The sequence below is a fragment of the Ipomoea triloba genome, chromosome 12 (genome assembly GCF_003576645.1).
Source record: "Ipomoea triloba cultivar NCNSP0323 chromosome 12, ASM357664v1".
In the NCBI taxonomy this organism is placed as follows: Eukaryota; Viridiplantae; Streptophyta; class Magnoliopsida; order Solanales; family Convolvulaceae; genus Ipomoea; species Ipomoea triloba.
In genome coordinates, this window is record NC_044927.1 from 385919 (window position 1) to 405038 (window position 19120).

At 37.7% G+C, this 19120-nt stretch overlaps 4 protein-coding genes across 4 annotated transcripts; 2 read left to right on the forward strand and 2 right to left on the reverse strand.

Moving 5' to 3' along the window:
* Positions 1-698: 698 nt before the first annotated feature.
* On the forward strand, positions 699-6809 carry LOC115999932 (protein ACTIVITY OF BC1 COMPLEX KINASE 8, chloroplastic). Its single transcript, XM_031239889.1, has 21 exons — positions 699-1315; positions 1593-1728; positions 1833-1999; positions 2199-2319; positions 2419-2519; positions 2896-2994; positions 3172-3282; positions 3373-3452; positions 3634-3703; positions 3875-3948; positions 4027-4096; positions 4236-4324; positions 4762-4886; positions 5048-5128; positions 5207-5267; positions 5364-5418; positions 5504-5602; positions 5744-5833; positions 6020-6079; positions 6167-6290; positions 6395-6809. The coding sequence occupies exons 1-20, from the start codon at positions 860-862 to the stop codon at positions 6281-6283; spliced, it is 2262 nt and encodes a 753-aa protein (XP_031095749.1). The 5' UTR covers positions 699-859; the 3' UTR covers positions 6284-6290; positions 6395-6809.
* A 94-nt stretch (positions 6810-6903) lies between these two features.
* Positions 6904-11586, forward strand: LOC115999931 (probable inactive receptor kinase At5g10020). The gene is made up of 5 exons (XM_031239888.1): positions 6904-7155; positions 7463-7636; positions 7723-8794; positions 9179-10840; positions 10925-11586. Exons 3-5 carry the CDS (start codon positions 7849-7851, stop codon positions 11500-11502), a joined length of 3186 nt encoding a protein of 1061 aa, XP_031095748.1. The 5' UTR covers positions 6904-7155; positions 7463-7636; positions 7723-7848; the 3' UTR covers positions 11503-11586.
* A 46-nt stretch (positions 11587-11632) lies between these two features.
* On the reverse strand, positions 11633-13407 carry LOC115999934 (cytochrome P450 CYP736A12-like). The gene is made up of 2 exons (XM_031239890.1): positions 12499-13407; positions 11633-12401 (listed from the first exon to the last, which is right to left on the reverse strand). The coding sequence occupies exons 1-2, from the start codon at positions 13369-13371 to the stop codon at positions 11781-11783; spliced, it is 1494 nt and encodes a 497-aa protein (XP_031095750.1). The 5' UTR covers positions 13372-13407; the 3' UTR covers positions 11633-11780.
* A 2601-nt stretch (positions 13408-16008) lies between these two features.
* On the reverse strand, positions 16009-17908 carry LOC115998423 (cytochrome P450 CYP736A12-like). Its single transcript, XM_031238001.1, has 2 exons — positions 16926-17908; positions 16009-16797 (listed from the first exon to the last, which is right to left on the reverse strand). Exons 1-2 carry the CDS (start codon positions 17820-17822, stop codon positions 16183-16185), a joined length of 1512 nt encoding a protein of 503 aa, XP_031093861.1. The 5' UTR covers positions 17823-17908; the 3' UTR covers positions 16009-16182.
* Positions 17909-19120: the final 1212 nt, after the last annotated feature.

The following is a 19120-nucleotide window of genomic DNA, read 5'->3' on the forward strand; positions in this document are numbered from 1 at the left end:
TAACATTCGACAACACACATTCTTACGCCATTTCACCTTCCAACTTCCATGTTTGGTGCCGCCCGCTACAATTCAACATATATAAAATCTCTATCTCAACACCAAAACCTTCCCAAAAATCATTAAAATAACGTTTAAAAAATGAAAATAATGAGAAATTAAAATAACTATTTTTTTTTTGTTTTGTTTGTGATAACAAGAAAATCTTACACCCAAGCCACAAGTTACAATATCACAAGTTCAACTCTTAGTTAGAGTGGCTTATTAGTTATTTTGATTTGAATTGATCAATTATAAATAATTTAGATTGATACATGATGTCATTATTTAATGGTATAGGGTAGGTAAATTCAACTCACAAACTATATAAAAAATAGATAATATAAAAAAAATTTGTGTCACAAATTTAATTAAAAGAATATTTACAAGAATTAAAATTGTGATTTTTTAAAGGCAAAAGTTGATTCTCAGGTAAGTAAAAGCACCGTAGATTCCGTGGGTTCGTTGAAAGTTGATACTATAGACAAATGCACAATCAGCAGACAATATTCACTCCAAACCCAAACCTAGCCAATCACAATCCACGAAAATCCTTTTTCATTTCCGACGTGGCCACCGTCCCGCCACTCCCTTCCCTGTACTTTCCGATTTATTTTAAATTAAAATTTATATTCCAAAAATATTTTCGATTTTCCTCAACCACCACTCTCACAGTCGTCTTCTTCCGTTTCCCACCTCTCCAATTCTCTCTCCCTACACTCTGTAACTACACCAGTGTCTGAGCAAATCGATGAAAGTTAGGGCTATATATATTTGATTTACTTTTTAGTTAAATCAGTTATCTATACAGTTGAGAGAAATGGCGAGTGTTTCGGCCACGTTATCGGCTGCAGCGCTTCCTGAGCTGATCTTCCTCGCTCCAAACTCCGGCTGCAGAAGAATCCGACTTCCCGTCGCAAAATTGTTCGGTCACACAAAGCGAGCTGCGGTTCTCCGGTGTAGAATCCGAGCTGTGCGGAGAGAGGAGAGTGCCGTATTGGAGGAGAGCGATAGGGAATTGGCGCGTAAAGTGAACAGTAGTGCTAACGGGAATGGGAATGGGCGCAGTGGTTTGGCGGAGAAGTATAGCAATGGGAGCCTGGCGGGTGAGAATCAGAGTTTGGTGAAGTATGTGAATGGGAATGGAGGGGCGGGGAGAGGTGGAGAGGAGGTGCTGGAAGTGAAGGCGACTGAGGTGTTTGAAAAAAAGAAGACTGTGGAGGAGATTGGGCAAGAGGAGGCTTGGTTTAAGAAGAAAGGGATGGGCCAAGTTGAGGTATGCTAATTTGTAATTGAATTTCTTGTTTTGGACTTCATGTGTTGAGTTTTAGCTAGCAACTTTGTCAATATGCTGTGTGTTTGAGCATATAATATATAAACATAAATGTGCAGCCAAACTATTAACTTAGGCTTTGAGTTAAGACAGAAAACATTCGTATGGGGCTGACTTTTAGTTGAGATGAAACACATTATTCAGTTCTGTGCTTTGTAATCAACTTTGTGATTTGCAATATCTTTGTAAATTTGGTGGGAGTGACCCATAATTTTTGCAGGTATCTGTTGCTCCTGGGGGCAGATGGAATAGATTCAAGACTTATTCAACAATTCAAAGAACAGTGGAGATATGGGGATTTGTTTTTACTTTTATCTTCAAAGCTTGGTTAAACAATCAGAAGTTCTCTTATCGAGGTAAACATTCATCATTCTACCTAATGTAGTAATGTCACAACTTTAGTTTATTTTCTTATCTGTAAGCTACAATGTAACTAATGCAAATGGATGAACATATGCAGGAGGGATGACAGAAGAGAAGAAAGGTGAGAGGAGGAGGATCCTTGCAAAATGGTTAAAGGAAAACATTTTGAGATTAGGTCCTACTTTTATCAAAATTGGTCAGCAGTTCTCCACAAGAGTGGATATTCTTGCTCAAGAATACATTGATCAACTGTCAGAACTTCAGGTCAGTAATATCTTATTAAAAAATATTGAACTCGGCTATTTACTCTTTTACTGCATGCTTATGGTAGTTTTGCTTTCTTAAGTTTGAGCAAACTCAAGAACGGTTTGCTTACTCTTGATATGCTTTTCAAAATTCCGTTGTCATAAATTTGCTAGTCATGATTTTTTTGTAAAGTATTAAATTGTTGTATATCAACCAGGATCAAGTTCCTCCATTCCCATCAGAGACTGCTGTATCAATTGTTGAAGAAGAACTTGGAGCTCCATTGAGTGATGTATTTGACAGATTTGACCGAGAACCAATCGCCGCTGCAAGCCTGGGTAACCTTAATTTGATTTCTAATTATATGATCTCTGTTTTATGTTCCCAAAATGTTAATAAGAAATTACATATGAATTCACTACACTGTCCCTTTGCAGGTCAGGTGCATCGTGCAAAATTGAATGGCCAGGATGTTGTTATTAAAGTACAAAGGCCAGGTCTTAAGGATCTCTTTGATATTGACCTCAAAAACTTGAGGGTTTGTTTCTGATACTTGGGTGCTTTTTTATACCTGTTCAATTCTTTATGTCCTACCTATTATGTCTGCTGGTTATTGCCATTACTTATTTATTCATTTTTTGGCATCTTTCCTTATTGAGTTCCGTAATTATGTTATGAAAAAATTATTTGTCTAAGTATGTGGAAGCAAGAAATTACTCCATAAGAATTAGTACAAGAGTTAAGCAATTCGCAGAGTGACCAGGTTGTCAGGATTAATAGGTAATTGAGAAATCTATGACAGCCTCGACCATCCTCACGTTGTCTTCTCTTATGCCTATGAATTTTACCGTTTGGATTGCCAAGAAACTGTTTTCCGTTTTATTGCAGCTTTATTTTGTTATTTATTTTTTCAGGTAATAGCTGAATATCTTCAAAAGATTGATCCTAAGTCTGATGGTGCAAAAAGGGACTGGGTTGCCATCTATGATGAGTGTGCAAGTGTCTTGTATCAGGTAGCGAGAAATCTTTTGCATTTCAATTTTCAGCGCCTCTTTGACTTTTGCATTAAAATTAAATTGAAACCAATAATTAATATGGTTTTATTCTGTTTCTTCTGTCATTTACATTTTCTACGATTTTCTGCTCTTCAAATTTATGACTGATAAAAGATCATATTTTGATATCTCCAGGAAATTGACTACACAAAGGAAGCTGCTAATGCAGAATTATTTGCTAAGAACTTTAAAAACATGGACTATGTGAAAGTACCAACAATATATTGGGAGTACACCACTCCGCAGGTTTTAATTTCCAGTAACCACAAACCTTTGACATATAACTATTGAATTTTGGCATAATATATGTAGCTGATTAGTGTTTTCCTCTTTTAGGTCCTCACCATGGAGTATGTCCCGGGGATAAAAATAAACCGGATACAAGCGTTAGATCAGTTAGGAGTTGATAGAAAGCGGTAAGTTATTGTTGTTACTTTAATTATTTCTATTTGGGATCTACCATAAACATCAGCTCAACTCAACTTGGATTACTTTTAGAATTGCCATTCTAGTTGGGAATGCGCATAAAGATTATAGTTCCATAATTTTGCATTTCTATTATCTGTTTCATAAATCATAATTTCATGGTTTCACCAGGTTGGGAAGATATGCTGTTGAATCTTACCTGGAGCAGATTCTGTCCCATGGCTTTTTTCATGCTGATCCCGTGAGTTTTCTTAACAAAACTTTTTTTTTTTTTTTTTTAATTGTACTTGACAAATTTTCATCTCTTTAACTTTTTAATGTCCAACTTTATATTCATTACTTTGTATGAAAGATGAAGTCTTTACATATGTTAGAGTGGGCTGGAGCCTCATATTTTATACTTGTCTTGCAGCATCCTGGAAATATTGCGGTTGATGATGTTAATGGTGGAAGGCTGATCTTTTATGATTTCGGAATGATGGGAAGGTACGTGATATTAATTTTGCTTGACCGAAGATCCCATTTTGGAAAATTTCAATGATCACTAACTTCGAGAAATTGCAGTATAAGTTCAAATATTAGAGAAGGCTTACTAGAAGTATTCTATGGGGTTTATGAGAAGGATCCAGATAAGGTAATTTATTTCATAATGTATACATCTGCTAATCTATTTTAAGTTCCTATTTAGATAACGTAAAAATAAATATTGTCATGAATTAACTACATCTGATCTAAAGGATGTGAAGACCGATAACATACCTTGTGCATTGCAGGTTCTGCAAGCAATGGTTCAAATGGGTGTCCTTGTGCCCACTGGAGACATGACAGCTGTCAGGAGAACCGCTCAGTTCTTCCTTAACAGGTTATTTTGGATAAAAATTTGTTCGTGTTTTTTAGGTGAATTCAAAGATAGCCAACATGAAATTGCATGCTTAGCCTAAGATAATTTGCAAGGTAGTATAGTAAATTCTAGTAATATTGTGCAAACTAGGTGATCTTTACAGGTTATCCTGTTGATCTGAGTTGAAAACCACATTAATATAAATGAGCTCCCAAATGTTCTAGTTGTTTTATTTGTTACAAATTATGACTGAGATAATCAATATGGGCATTTGGAATAAAGAACGAAAACACATTAGCTTGCTAATTTAGTTTAAATCAAGGGTATGCATCTACTTTCAAACTTGTTGAAATCGAGGGATTGAAGGCATCAGCTATGCTAGGGTTTCTATATTTCAATGAAAACTCGTTTAGTCGTTAAATTTTGTGGTTCATTGGATCAAGATTAAAATTTTGCAGTTTTGAAGAGCGCCTTGCAGCACAAAGGAAGGAGAGGGAGTTGGCTAAAGCAGAACTTGGATTCAAAAAGCCTTTGACCAAGGAAGAAAAAATAGAGAAGAAAAAGCAACGTCTAGCTGCAATTGGTAATTCACATGTGATATCCGTAAAATTTGTCAGATCCGTGATCATAAGTTGCTTATTTTCCATTTTCTTTACTTCTTTGATATTTTTTCTTTTAAATGGATAAATAATTTCTATCTTATACTTTTAGTCTCTGCTCATATTATTTGTATTCTCTTGTCAGGTGAAGATCTATTATCCATTGCAGCAGATCAGCCTTTCCGCTTTCCTGCCACATTCACTTTTGTTGTTAGAGCATTTTCAGGTACTTTATTAGAAGTGTGCTTAGTTTATTGCTATATAGTCTCTGTTTGTTATATTTACCTTTAAAGAATTATTACAGTCTTAGATGGCATCGGGAAGGGCCTTGATCCACGATTTGATATTACTGAGATTGCTAAGCCGTAAGTCCATCTTTAGCTGTTGATGTTTTCTATTAGAATTTCATTGAACTAATCTCATTTCCACTTAATTGGCAATTTTTGTCTTTTATTTTGTAGGTATGCACTAGAATTGCTTAGGTTTCGTGAAGCTGGAGTTGAAGTTATTTTAAAGGCAAATTGCCTAAACCTGCTACACCAATTTTTTCTTGGGGGCTACGGTTGTTTTCTGTTTTGACATTTCTACTACTTCCTTCCAGGACTTCAAAACGAAGTGGGACAAACAGAACCGTGCATTTTACAACCTATTCAGGCAGGCTGATAGGGTTGAAAAGCTTGCGGAAATTATCCAGCGACTGGTAGATATAACTAATGCATATTTTAAACTTTGGTTTAGTGGCCTAGTTCTCACCTTAATGAGCACTGGTTTTGAACTTGCACGATCATATATAGCTTCCTACCTGCATTGTTCATTTATATCTTTTGTTGTGGAATTACAGGAGCAAGGTGATCTTAAACTTCGAGTTAGAGCTTTGGAGTCTGAACGGGCTTTTCAACGTGTTGCTGCTGTTCAAAACACAATTGGAAGTGTAAGTTGTCTTATATTTTGCTAGTATTGCCGAGGTGTCAGTTTTCCTGTGTTTTGGTTGATAGAAATTAGAATGCAATAAACGAATGGAGATGACAATGCATGTCTCTGTTACTGATTTGATGTTTTGCAATCTTTCTCTCCCTTTCTCCCTGGGTTCTGTCTTTCTGGGGACACGAATCAACAGGCAGTTGCAGCTGGAAGCTTAATTAACCTTGCGACACTTTTGTATCTTAATTCTATAAGAGTAAGTTGTGAATCTTGCTTTGTGTTTTCCGGGTCGTTTTCCTATTGAGTATACCAATGTTTAACCTCGATGCATTTTGCTATATAGATGCCTGCTATGTTTGCATACGGCTTATGTGCATTTTTTGGCTTCCAAGTCCTAATCGGAATTGTGAAGGTTAAAAGGATAGATCAACGGGAAAGATTGATTACTGGAACTGCTTGAACACAAGGTGAGCAACTCCTCCTCTGTTAGAATCTCGAGAATATCAAGGGAATCTTGAAAAACCTGTGGTCTGTCTCTGTATAACATTTCTTAATCGAGCGTTGTTTACAGTTGCAGATTCAGACCAGTCCTGAGATTACTGGTGGGGGGGTCCTGTCCTCGTATGCCACTAACCTTGCAAATGCCACACAGGATAGTTGAGTAGCATTCAGAAACATTACAGGTGAATTCACAATTTTGATATGCTGAAGACACTTCCCTGAAACAAGGCTTTCAAGATACTGTCACTTGGGTTTAAATTGAGGATATTACTTCTAGTTGGTCGAGGTTCAATTTTTCTGTTTTGTTCTCATATTCAGGGGTTATTATTATTATACAATTTAACTGACCTTAGTCCCAGTGTATAGATAGCTACATAGATGTGTAATAATCTGTTTATAACTGTGTATATTTATTGTGAGTTTCTGTACTCACAGATAATCTTTAGTCTTTAGTATATAGTATGAATGATGTTGTCTTGTGAGCTTCTACACCCTATAAGCACATATATTGTCTGTTTTGCTGATTTCCCATTTCTCACTTGTTCTTGATAACTGTTATCGTATGTTGTGTTTTCCCAGGCCCCACAATCCAAATAACATGTGTTTCTCTGCCCAAGTACTTTCGCAGGCTGTCCTTTCTTCCTCCAGTTCCACCCCAGTCCAGATATAACCTGCAACTCCTGGAAGTGACAGTCTGACAGACTCATAGGCTAAGGCTGTCATTCTTTTAGCAACATGTCATATTAATCTTCTAACTTGTTTGAAATTCACAGCCACTATTCTGGATAGGATAAACCCGTTTTATGACCCTAGCTAGTAAAGGATCACAAGGTAAACTTGATCGGTTCAAACCAAGAAAATTAATAGATCACTCTTGATGAGAGTTGAACTTGTAATTTTGTGATTATTAAGTTAACAATAGATTTGCCAATTATCTTGTAATCTAATGACACTAAATGACTTTTCTAAATGAAAAGTCATGGGTCTAGTGGGGGTAATATTGTTTTGTGCTTTACTAGGCTAAAAAAATGGTTATGAATCGTTACTACATTGTAACAGAGTCAGAAGGTAAAAACAGTCAAAAGTAGTAACAAAAAGAAGTTAACAGCAGATGTTGCTTTGTTTTGACTGTGTTCAGGTAATTCTGAACATTTACCGAACTGCAATTATTGGCGACCAGGAAACATAGCCCGACAAAGAAAAAACAGGGAAATATATTCTGCACACAGTTGTGTCAAATCATATAATCACAACAAATGGGATTTCACATTTACCTGTGACAGCTAAAAATGGTTACGCATTTTAATGCGCGGTAATACAGATTTTATGTTACAATTTTGGACCGTTATTTTTGGTAGGATTTATTATTATATGTTAAATAATGTCTCCTCCCTGCAGACTGTAGTGCGAGCACAGTTCCATTTCTACTGGGCAGATGGAATGGAAGCAGCAAAAAGCTTCGTTTTAGTCTTTTCTCTGCAAATTCTCTGATTCTGATAATCTTAATGCCTCGTTCATAGCACAATGCTCACTCCAATGTCGCCTTCTCGTACTGTTTTTCTTCTTCTTCTTCTCATATTTTGCTGTCTCTGCTGCGTATTTGCCGCCGACGAGGAAGTCCGTTCACTGTTGGAGTTCAGGAAGGGGATAAAATCGGATCCATTGGGGAAAATCTTGGGCTCATGGAACCTAACCCTTCTCTCCGATCTCTCCTCGTGCCCTGACATGTTCTACGGCGTCGTTTGCGACTCCGGTTCCGGTTCCGTCTCCGCCATTGCCCTTGACCGCCTCGGATTGGCCGGTGACTTGAGGTTCTCCACGCTCACTGGGCTTAAGCACCTCAGAAACCTGAGCCTTTCGGGTAATTCCTTCACGGGTCGGGTCGTACCCGAAATAGGTTACATGACCTCCCTCCAGTACTTGGATCTTTCCGGTAACCAGTTCTATGGCCCTGTCCCCGCCCGCCTTAACGATCTATGGGGTTTGAATTATCTTAACTTGTCCAGTAACAATTTTTCCGGCGGGTTTCCGAGCGGAATTTGGAATTTGCAGCAACTGAGAGTGCTTGATTTGCATTCTAATCGGCTCTGGGGGGATATGCAGGAGCTCTTCTCTCAGCTCAGGAATGTGGAAAATCTCGATCTGAGCCAGAATTCCTTCTACGGCTCGCTCTCAATGAGTCAAGATCATTTATCTAGCTTCGCTAATACACTGCATTATATGAACTTAAGCCACAACAAATTGGCGGGGGTGTTTTTCACTGAAGAATCGATGCAGATGTTTCGGAATTTGCAGGTTCTGGATTTGGGGAACAATGGATTAATAGGACAGCTTCCTTCTTTCACCTCATTGCCGAATCTAAAGGTGTTAAGGCTTGCACATAATCAGCTGTACGGTTCAATTCCAGAGGAGCTTCTGCATGGCTGGGTATCATTGGAGGAACTGGATCTCAGTGGCAATGGCTTCTCAGGTTAGCTATCATTATATTGCCACTTCCCTATCTCTTATATGCGTTTCTTTCAGTTCAATCTATTTTGATGCCCATTTATTTGTCATATTAATTGAATGATATTTTTGCATGTTAATTGAGTGAGTGAAGGAAAATCGATTTTGTCTACTAGGAAGGGAAGGGGTTTCTGCAATGGAAATTGCTTTGCTGTTTTTAGTAGTTTAATGAGCACTGGAATTTTAACCTTGCAAAGTTGCAAGCATGATCTTAGTATTTTGGAAAAACTCCTATGCTGTCTTTTGTGTGCATTTCTAATCAAGCTTCTTCAGTTGTAAACTAAGCAGTGTGTTGGGTTTTCTTGCATCTTGTCTCAAGTATCCTGAATTTCGATTCCTTTGCTTGCAGGTTCGGTTGAGAAAGTAAATTCAACAACTTTGAGGGCTTTAAATCTTTCGTCGAATTTCCTGTCAGGTTCACTCCCTTCTTCTATAGGAAATTGTTTGATGGTTGACTTAAGCAGTAATGAGCTCTCTGGTGACATATCTGTTATACAGAGCTGGGAAGCCAGTCTTGAGTTTGTGGATTTGAGCTCAAACAAATTGAGTGGAACCCTTCCTAATTTGACTTCTCAATTCCAACAATTGACTTTTCTCTCTATCAGAAATAATTCTCTTAGGGGAGCTTTACCTTCTACATTGGTGACCTTTCCAAGGCTGGCAATGCTTGATCTCAGTGTCAATGAACTTGAAGGACAGATCCCATATTTCGCTTCTTCAACCTTGATAAACCTCAATTTGTCTGGAAATCATTTGACAGGATCAATTCCTCTTGAAGGCATGCATACTACTGAACTACAAGTCCGTCTATCATATCCTCAGATGGAGTCTCTTGATCTTTCAAGTAATTCCTTGACTGGTGTTTTACCTCCTGAAATAAGTAATTTGGGGAGGCTCAAACTGCTAAATCTTGGAGAAAATCAGTTATCTGGAGACCTTCCTTCTGAATTGAGTAAGCTTCATGATTTAGAATACCTTGATTTCTCCAACAATGATTTCAAAGGTCGGATCCCTGAAAATCTTTCTTTGAATCTCAGAGTGTTCAATGTGTCCTACAATGATTTAAGTGGAACAGTCCCTGAAAACTTGAGAAGATTTCCTTATAGTTCATTTCATCCTGGAAACTCATTGCTTATAGTGCCAAGCAACATGCCATCTGGTAGTCCTGGCATTTCTGGTTCAGTACATGGTGTTAGTGAGAATCACAGCTCCAAATCAAATATAAGGGTAGCAGTTATTGTTGCTTCAGTTGGATTCTCCGTAATGGTTGCCTTTATTCTATTTGCATATACTCGAACACGACCTCAAGACTTCCAATCCCGAAGTGCATTTAGCAACCAATCTCCCAGTAGAGATGTCAGGCTAGGTATATTTCCCAGGTCTTCACTTCTCAAATTCCGCAGCAGCTCAGAGCAAGCTCCAACTTCATTAAGCTTTTCCGATGACCGCCTGCTGACATCAAACTCCAGATCATTGTTGGGGAAAACAGAGTCTAGCACAGAAGTGATCGAGCATGTGGGTTTTGCAGCTTGCTCAACGTCTAAACAGTCTAGCACACTAGATACTCATCCTGCAACATCTGGACAGAGGCTTTCCCCAGGTTCCCCGATAGCTTCCTCCCCTAGGTTTTTTCATGACTCGATTGAACAACCCGTGAAGTTGGATGTCTACTCACCTGATCGTTTGGCTGGAGAACTGTTCTTCATGGATGGATCGCTAACATTTACAGCTGAGGAATTAGCTCAAGCTCCTGCTGAAGTTCTTGGTAGAAGTAACCACGGTACTTTATATAAGGCTACCCTAGATAATGGGGTTGTGCTGACTGTGAAGTGGCTGCGTGTGGGGTTAGTTAAAAGCAAGAAAGAATTCGCAAGGGAAGTTAAAAAGATTGGATCTGTACGACATCCAAACGCTGTTCCTTTAAGAGCTTACTACTGGGGTCCAAGAGAACAAGAGAGATTGATTTTAGCAGACTACATACCAGGCGATAGCTTAGCCTTACATCTATATGGTAATGATCTTACAGCATCACTTATATGTTAGAATTGGAACTTATCTATGTTTATTTGATCTCTTATATATATCTTTTATGCAGAGACAACACCTCGTAGGTATTCCCCGCTATCCTTCCACCAAAGGTTGAAAGTTGCTGTTGAGGTTGCCCGGTGTCTGGCATATCTGCACGAGAGCGGCCTGCCTCATGGAAACTTAAAGCCAACAAATATAATACTGTGGGGTGGTGATTACACCGCGCGTGTGATGGACTATGGCTTCCACCGCCTGATGACCGGGGCTGGCATTGCAGAGCAGATACTACACCTGGGGGCTCTAGGGTACTGCGCCCCTGAACTAGCAAATGCAGCCAAGCCTATGCCTTCTTTCAAGGCTGATGTGTATGCTTTTGGTGTGATTCTGATGGAGCTGTTGACGAGAAGAAGCGCGGGCGACATAATCTCGGGCCAGTCAGGCGCTGTCGATCTTACAGACTGGGTTCGGCTGTGTGATCGAGAGGGTCGGGGAATGGACTGCATTGACTTAGACATTGCTGGTGGGGAAGAACACTCCACAGCCATGGATGAATTGCTCTCAATATCTTTAAGGTGTATTCTTCCGGTAAATGAAAGGCCTAACATCAGACAAGTCCTTGAAAATCTTACTTCCATTTTTGTGTGAATTAAGTTATTATGTACATGTAGTTAGTTGTCTTTAAGTTGTTCGTAATTAAGTTATTACAGTAATTCTTTTTCATGACTTCAACATTGTCCGTGATCAATTTTGAGTCTTGAAGGTTTGAGAAAGAGAAGGCCAGGCCAATATTACTAGGGGACATAATATAATGGTTTATATAAGGTTTACATAACATAATGGCACTCATTACCTTATATAAGGTTTTTATTACATTACAAACTAATTACTAGAATTCGTACAACAAAGTATTTAAGACACCTTGGTTAAACACATAATCGATATGTGGGAATAGCCATCAAATGCTTGGCTCGGCTAACCACAACACCAAATACCTCATTCATGTCCAGCTCTTCGGGCAACATTCCATTCGGAAGATCCCAATCAAAACAATGCACTAGTTGTGCCACCACTAGTTTAACTATAGTTATTCCGAGTTGCATACCAGGACAGCTTCTCCTCCCTGCTCCGAACGGAATAAGTTCAAAATTTTGACCTCGATACTCAACCTTGCTTCCATTAAACCTTTCTGGAATGAACTTATCTGGATTGTTCCACACACTTGGATCACGCCCAATTGCTCGAAGGTTCACAACAACTCGTGCTTTTTCAGGCATGTGAACACCATCAATCACAACACAATCTTCTGTGGCAGCAGTATGATGGAGAAGTAATGACACCACTGGATGCATCCTTAATGATTCTTTTATAACCATTTCTAAATATTCCAAACCCTCTAAATCCTCTTCCTCTACCATCCTATCAAACGATACTTGTTTCTCTAACTCTTCTTTCACTTTATTCATCACTTCAGGGTGGCGAAGAAGTTCGGACATTGTCCATTCTATTACCGTCGCTGAGGTATCCATTGAAGTCACAAGCATATCCTACAACATTATGTTCAAAATTTGAAGAAATATAATAAGTACCAAGCTAGCTAAGTTAATTAAGAAGAGAATGAATTGAAGTGTATAATTAAATTACCAGCATGATAGATTTGACATGTTCACGAGTGAATTGAAACGGGATATCTCCAGACTTCATGGTTTCCAGCAAGGTATCAACAAAATCTTTAGTTTTGTGAGTGTTGGCTTTAGCCTGCTCATGATCATCAATGATTCTTTCGAAGAATTGGTCGAACAGTTTGCTAACTGCCTTCATTCTTCGTGTCAATCCTTGAACATCAAGCTTACCCAGAAAAGGAAAATAATCTCCGAGGTTAGGGCAAGCCGTCAAATGAACTGCTTCATGAATCACAGCCTTGAACCCCTTCTCACCAATGTCCTTATCCTCGTACTTCTTCCCAAAAACCATCCGACAACTCATGTCGGCAACCATAGAAGCAACCTCCGCGCTCAAATCCACGGCCGTGTGGGCCCGTTTGAATGATTGTACGAGGAGACGCAGCTCTTCTCTTCTCATGGACTGAAAGGAACTAATCTTGAGATTGCTGAGGAGCTCTAAGGTGCAGAGCTTTCGCATGGTGCGCCAATAGGGACCGTATTCGCCAAACGACAGACTTTTCTGGTCATAGGACATGACCTTGGCTGCCTGGTGAGGTGGTCGGGTGGCGAAGATGAGATCATGCGTTTTAAGGAACTGTTTGGCGGCTTGAGATGATGAAACCACGATAATGTTGACCAACCCGAAGCGTAAATGCATGATGGGACCGTAGATTTTGGCCAGTTTTTGGAGATCTTGATGGGGGTTTTTCCCCATCAAATGAAGGTGTCCCAATAATGGCACCCCTCCCGGCCCTGGTGGCAACCTTTTGCTTTTCTTCTTCTTCACAACTGCGTTGAAAATTGCAGCAAACGCTGCCATGGCGGCTGCCCAAATCCATGCCGTCATCATCATCGTACCTGGTTTTTAGTTTCTTAATCGATCAAGGGGATTGAGATGAATTGTGTTAAGATAGATCAATGCATATCCATGCTTATATAGTACGTGGAGTACTCTCATATGTACGTAACTTATATGTTCGCCGCCATAAAACTAATAATTGAACAGTTTACTTTTCTTTCCTTGCGTTATTTTCTGACAAAACTCCATCCACATCTTCTTTTTTTGAATACTACTAACTCTATCGACATCTTCTTTTTTTGAATACTACTAACTCTATCGACATCTTCTTATATGTTAAAATTAAAAAAAAAAATTGTATTACAAAGATGTTTAATTTGACCCACTCGTAACCATTATATTCTTGCATAATGGTTCATAAAAGGTATAACTAGTTTAATTGATAGCCTAATATTCAGATATAATAACCATTATATTCTTGCATAATGGTTCATAAAAGGTATAACTAGTTTAATTGATAGCCGAATATTCAGATATAAAAATCATGTTTAACTCATGACTCATCATCACTCATTAACTTCTGAAGGGATTGGGGATGATATTTGTACAATTTACTCTCAAATTCACTACCCGACTCCTCCTTCTTGGTTTGGTGCGGTCCATAACCCACTCCCATCATTCATGTGGGAGTGTTAACTAGGACACCGGGTGCCACTAGACCACAAGGTCTTTGGGTTCGTCCTTCTTGTTATTTTGTTTGTCATTGTTACTCTCCTGATCTCCGGCTCATATCCCATCAATATTATTATTAAATTATAATTTTACTCTAATTTTTCTTTTTGAGATGAAACATATATTGTTCAATTATATTTGGTATTAGAGTAGGCAAAGACTATGTCCAGGTACTATTTGGCTCGTATTTGATTCATTGTTCTTTGTTCAATAATAAATGAATTCTCATTGTTCAGTCATATTTAGGTGGCAACAGAAATGACTAACTTAATATAGAGAGACTATGACTTTGTCTAACCTATTTCACACAAATTAGTTTGACCCACAATTGGAGTGAGGTAATGACTAACTTAATATAAAGAGACTATGACTTTGTCTAACTTATTTCACACAAATTAGTTTGACACAAAATTGGAGTGAGGTTACTCGAGTAGGTTGTAATATACATGGACTAAAACATATTAAAAGATTCTTTCAAAAAAACATATTAAAAGATTAAATCTAATTAATTAACTAGTTTGATCTATGACTTAATGAATACTAATCTAATATCTAATAGAATAGAATAGAAAAGAACTGTCTTTTCTGTATACTTTCCCCGGTTCCCAATAAAAAAAATATTCTTGTGGTGGGCCTTGTCCCCGGTAAGAAATATAGTGAAATCACCTTGTAAACACATATACTTTTTAGAGTTAATTTCATTTTTGTTCTAGATTTATAGGTGACGTTACACTTTTAGTCTTTTTTTTTTTCCAAAGTATTCACCGTTGGTCCTAGTATTATTGTGGCATGACTATTTTTTGTCCTCCGTTAACAACCATATTTTAATAGTGTTAAATATGATGACATTTCAAACTATTCAGTTCTAAGTGTTAATTCTTTTTTTTGTTATAGATTTATGTGTCATTCTACTGTTGTGGAAGCTCAGGTTGCTGAGGTGGAGATTCCATGCAATTAAAGAAGACATGTGATTCTAAGCCGTGAATTAGGGATTTTTTTTTCAAAAAAAATAAAAATAAAAATATAGCGGGACAACCACTTTGTATAAAAAAAAAATAAAATGCTCTCGTATTAACATCGTTTAAACATGTTTGTTAACGGAGGACCAAAAACGATCATGTCACAATAATACTATGACTTAGATGAAATGTTTTGGAAAAAAAGGTGTGATAACACATACCGAGACGGGCCTGACAGAGAAAAGTGTAGATCATAATGAAGTCACGCTAACACTCTGGGCGTGAGTAATAGCATGAGCCTTAGTCTTCACTCCAAAATGCATATATCTTCATCTTCTTTGTTCATTTAATTTGGATCTCCGGGTCATGTCATGATACTTCCACGTCGCTCTTTTTCACTTTGTTGATCTCTCATGACTTCCGGAACACGCCATTGTGTCAAGATGACTTCAAAATACATCCAATTGAATTGCAATTTACATGATGTTACAATCAATGCCTCCAATTCACATAAATGACACAAAGGAATCAAATAAGTACACACTTAGCTTCCAATTAACATAAAATCATATGAGTTTGATATTAATTATGCACATAAAAGTACTAAGAATTATTGCTTATCAATATTTAATGAAAATTTTAATCAATTTTGTAAAGTCTTGGAAATATTTGTTTTTTACAAAATTAAAACTTATTTGAGACATTGAGAAGTATATATATGCTTCATTATAAAGTATTAACAAAAAAATTACTTTCTTATCTGCTTTAAGTGAGATGATTTCACATAAATTATATTGTTACGTTATAATGGTATTTTCTTTGAATTTGGAATCTCCAACCACGCAGGATGTTTTGTCAAACTGCCTTTTTGGAATATTATCAGTCAAAGGCCGTTATATGACTCGTTCATGTTATATGCTTGTTCCAGCATATATATAGTCATCACCCAACACGCAGCTATCGTTGAAGATCAGAGTAGTGTTTGTCAATGTTACAGTAATAAAAAATAATGGTTAATTTATTGATATACCGAATAAACATACATTAGGAATACATGAAGGATATGGTGTTCATATGCTACTAGACTCTTTATTTATTATTTCAAGTAGAAAAACATAAAGAAAATTAATGTATAAAATACTTGCATCCAGATTGAAGATTAAGCCGCTTGAGTTTACTGAGGCAAACGATATGTTGGAATAGCCATCAAATGTTTCTCTCTGCTTATTACAAGACCGAATGATTCAGTCATGTCTAGGTCTTCTGGTAGCATCTTATTTGGTAGAGTCCAGTTGAAGCAATGCACTAATTGTGCCACCACTAATTGAACTACGGTGATTCCAAGTTGTAAGCCGGGACAACTTCTCCTCCCTGAACCAAAAGGGATTAACTCAAAATTCCTACCTCTATACTCAACACGGCTTTTACTAAACCTTTCTGGAATGAATTTTTCTGGATTGCTCCACACATTTGGATCACGTCCAATTGCCCAAACATTTACCATTACTCTTGTGTTTTTAGGTATATGAAAGCCATCAACTACAGAATCATCCATTGCTATATGAGGGAGAAGTAACGGCACCACTGGGTGAAGCCTTAGTGATTCTTTTACAACCATTTCTAGATATTCCATACCCTCAAGATCAGCCTCCTCCACCATCCTATCATACCCAACTTTTTCAGCCACTTCATCCCTCACTTTCTTCATTATTTCTGGATGTCTAAAAAGCTCGGACATCGTCCATTCTATTACAGTGGAAGATGTGTCCATTGAAGTTACAAGTATATCCTACAATCAAAACAACCAAAATTCAATGAGAATGGGTAGGAAAGAATCAACTAATAATTAAGCTAAATTAGTATATATAAGCACTATGTGAAAATTAGATCAAGGAATTATATAATATAGTTACGTACCAGCATCATAGCCTTGACATGTTTGCGATCGAATCGAAAGTCAGTGTTGCTAGACTTCATGATTTCCAACAAGGTGTCAACAAAATCTTTGGTTTTGTGAGTGATGCCTTTGGTCGCAGCCTCTTCGTGCTCCTCCACAATCCTCTCCATGAATTGGTCAGTGAGCTTGCCCACCGCCTTCATCCGGTGAGTGAAGCCTTGAACATCAAGCTTGCCAAGATAAGGAAAATAGTCCCCAAGATTAGGGACGGCGGCCAGATAAACAATTTCATGAATCAAAGCCTTAAACCCCAACTCCCCAAAATCCTGATTCTTGTAGGTCTTCCCAAACACCATCCGACAACTCATGTCCATGCTCATGGAAGAAATGGTGGAACTCAAATCAACGGCCTCGCCTTGTCGTGCTGCCTGTTTGAACGAGTCTACCACAAGACCCAACTCTTCTCTTCTCATAGATTGAAAGGAATTGATCTTGAGATTGCTGAGGAGCTCTAAGGTGCAGAGCTTTCGCATGTTGCGCCAAAACGGACCGTATTGCCCGAACGCCAAATCCCTTTGGTCATAGGCTATGTACTTGGCAGCTTGGTTTGGTGGCCTGCTCGCGAAATTCAGGTCGTGTGTCTTCAGAAACCGCTCAGCCGCTTGAGGTGATGATACGATGATGTTGTCCACCAGCCCTAGTCGTAGGTACATCATAGGACCGTACGTTTTCGACAGTTTTTGCATATCTTGGTGCGGGTTTTTCCCCAGCAAATGGAGGTGTCCCAATATTGGTAGCCCTTTGGGACCTGGTGGCAACCGTTTCCTTTTCTTGCTCGTAAATGCCTCGTACACAACAATGGCTGCCACCACTGCTGCAAACCCTGCCCAAATCCACGCCGTAGTGTTCATCATCATGCAATGCTTAGCTTGCTTTTGATTGATTGGTTTCTTAGCTTCACAGAGACGATAGATGAACACAAATTTGATTGGTTAATGATATGATGTTTTTTTTTGTATGTTGTTGTGTTGGATCACATCAATGCATGCTTCCATGCTTATATAATGGACTCTCTTGTGGTCACAATCACTTTAAATTCAACAGATCAGATTCCCAGCATCATTTCTTTGACTCAACTGTATAGTACTGTCTGCAACAAAAATAATATATATATATATATATATATATATATATATATATATATATATATTTGTTCGCAATAAAGTCAAGCTGTATAACATTATAATAAGGACATTTCTCTTTCCTGTTTGTTTCTAGATATCCTAGACGAAAATGCTTAGCTTCCTGTTGGGTTCTTGCTATCTAAACGTAGCATTGATAATTAGGCAAGTATAAGAAAATTAATTAATTAACTTGTAGATATATTACTAGATATAATTTTTAACATAATGGTAATGACTTGATTATGAGAATGTGACTCTCACCATTACAGTTTTTTGCGTAATGGTAAACACTACTTCTTTCATCGCATTTTTTGCTGCCTAAAAAACTCCTTCCTTGACTTAAAAATTAAAAGAATTCACTAGGAATGACAATTTTAATCCTTCTAGTAGATATCCACCTAGGTGGATATGGTTTTTTTTTTTTCAGGTGATATCAGGTGGTGAGTTTTAAAAAGTTAAATCTATAATAGGTCCGTTGGAGGTGGGATTGTTGGAAAATTGTTAATATTATTTTGAAATAATTCTATATGTGCTTTCATTTCGTACTCCTCCATAATGTGTCATGATGTGATTGCTTAATATATGAGGTGAATCATGATTTTTATTCATTCTTATTTTTTTTTACCCTCCAAAAGAATTTGAACACGTACAAGTTTTGTATTTTCTTTTTTTTTTGCATTATAATTTTTTAAAAATAAAATTTAGTACATCTTTGATTGTTATAATAAAATATCCTGGACGAAGAGTTAGATAACCGGAAGAATACCAATATTATATTGTTCTTAATCTCCGGCCGCCTTCAATTTGTGTATGACAAAGGCAGCGGTTGACGGTCGTCGTCCTGTAATAATAATATCAATTGACGGCCAAATTTGCAATAAGCGAGTTTGTGTCCAGTGAGAAAAATATTGTGTGCCGTTCAAATCAAGCACTTTGTTTCGGACACCTACTTAAAAAATTAGCTGAAAATTTAGTAGTTAATAAGCTAATCAATGGAAATAAAGTGTTTGATAAATTCAATTGTTGAATTA

Coding starts and splice junctions, on each gene's coding strand:
- LOC115999931 (XM_031239888.1), top strand. CDS start 7,849: ATGCTCACTCCAATGTCGCCTTCTCGTACTGTTTTTCTTCTTCTTCTT. Junction 8,795..9,178: donor CAGTGGCAATGGCTTCTCAG/GTTAGCTATCAT, acceptor CTTTGCTTGCAG/GTTCGGTTGAGAAAGTAAAT. Junction 10,841..10,924: donor CTTAGCCTTACATCTATATG/GTAATGATCTTA, acceptor TCTTTTATGCAG/AGACAACACCTCGTAGGTAT.
- LOC115998423 (XM_031238001.1), bottom strand. CDS start 17,822: ATGATGATGAACACTACGGCGTGGATTTGGGCAGGGTTTGCAGCAGTG. Junction 16,798..16,925: donor ATGTCAAGGCTATGATGCTG/GTACGTAACTAT, acceptor TTTTGATTGTAG/GATATACTTGTAACTTCAAT.
- LOC115999934 (XM_031239890.1), bottom strand. CDS start 13,371: ATGATGATGACGGCATGGATTTGGGCAGCCGCCATGGCAGCGTTTGCT. Junction 12,402..12,498: donor ATGTCAAATCTATCATGCTG/GTAATTTAATTA, acceptor ATAATGTTGTAG/GATATGCTTGTGACTTCAAT.
- LOC115999932 (XM_031239889.1), top strand. CDS start 860: ATGGCGAGTGTTTCGGCCACGTTATCGGCTGCAGCGCTTCCTGAGCTG. Junction 2,320..2,418: donor AATCGCCGCTGCAAGCCTGG/GTAACCTTAATT, acceptor GTCCCTTTGCAG/GTCAGGTGCATCGTGCAAAA. Junction 2,520..2,895: donor TTGACCTCAAAAACTTGAGG/GTTTGTTTCTGA, acceptor TTATTTTTTCAG/GTAATAGCTGAATATCTTCA.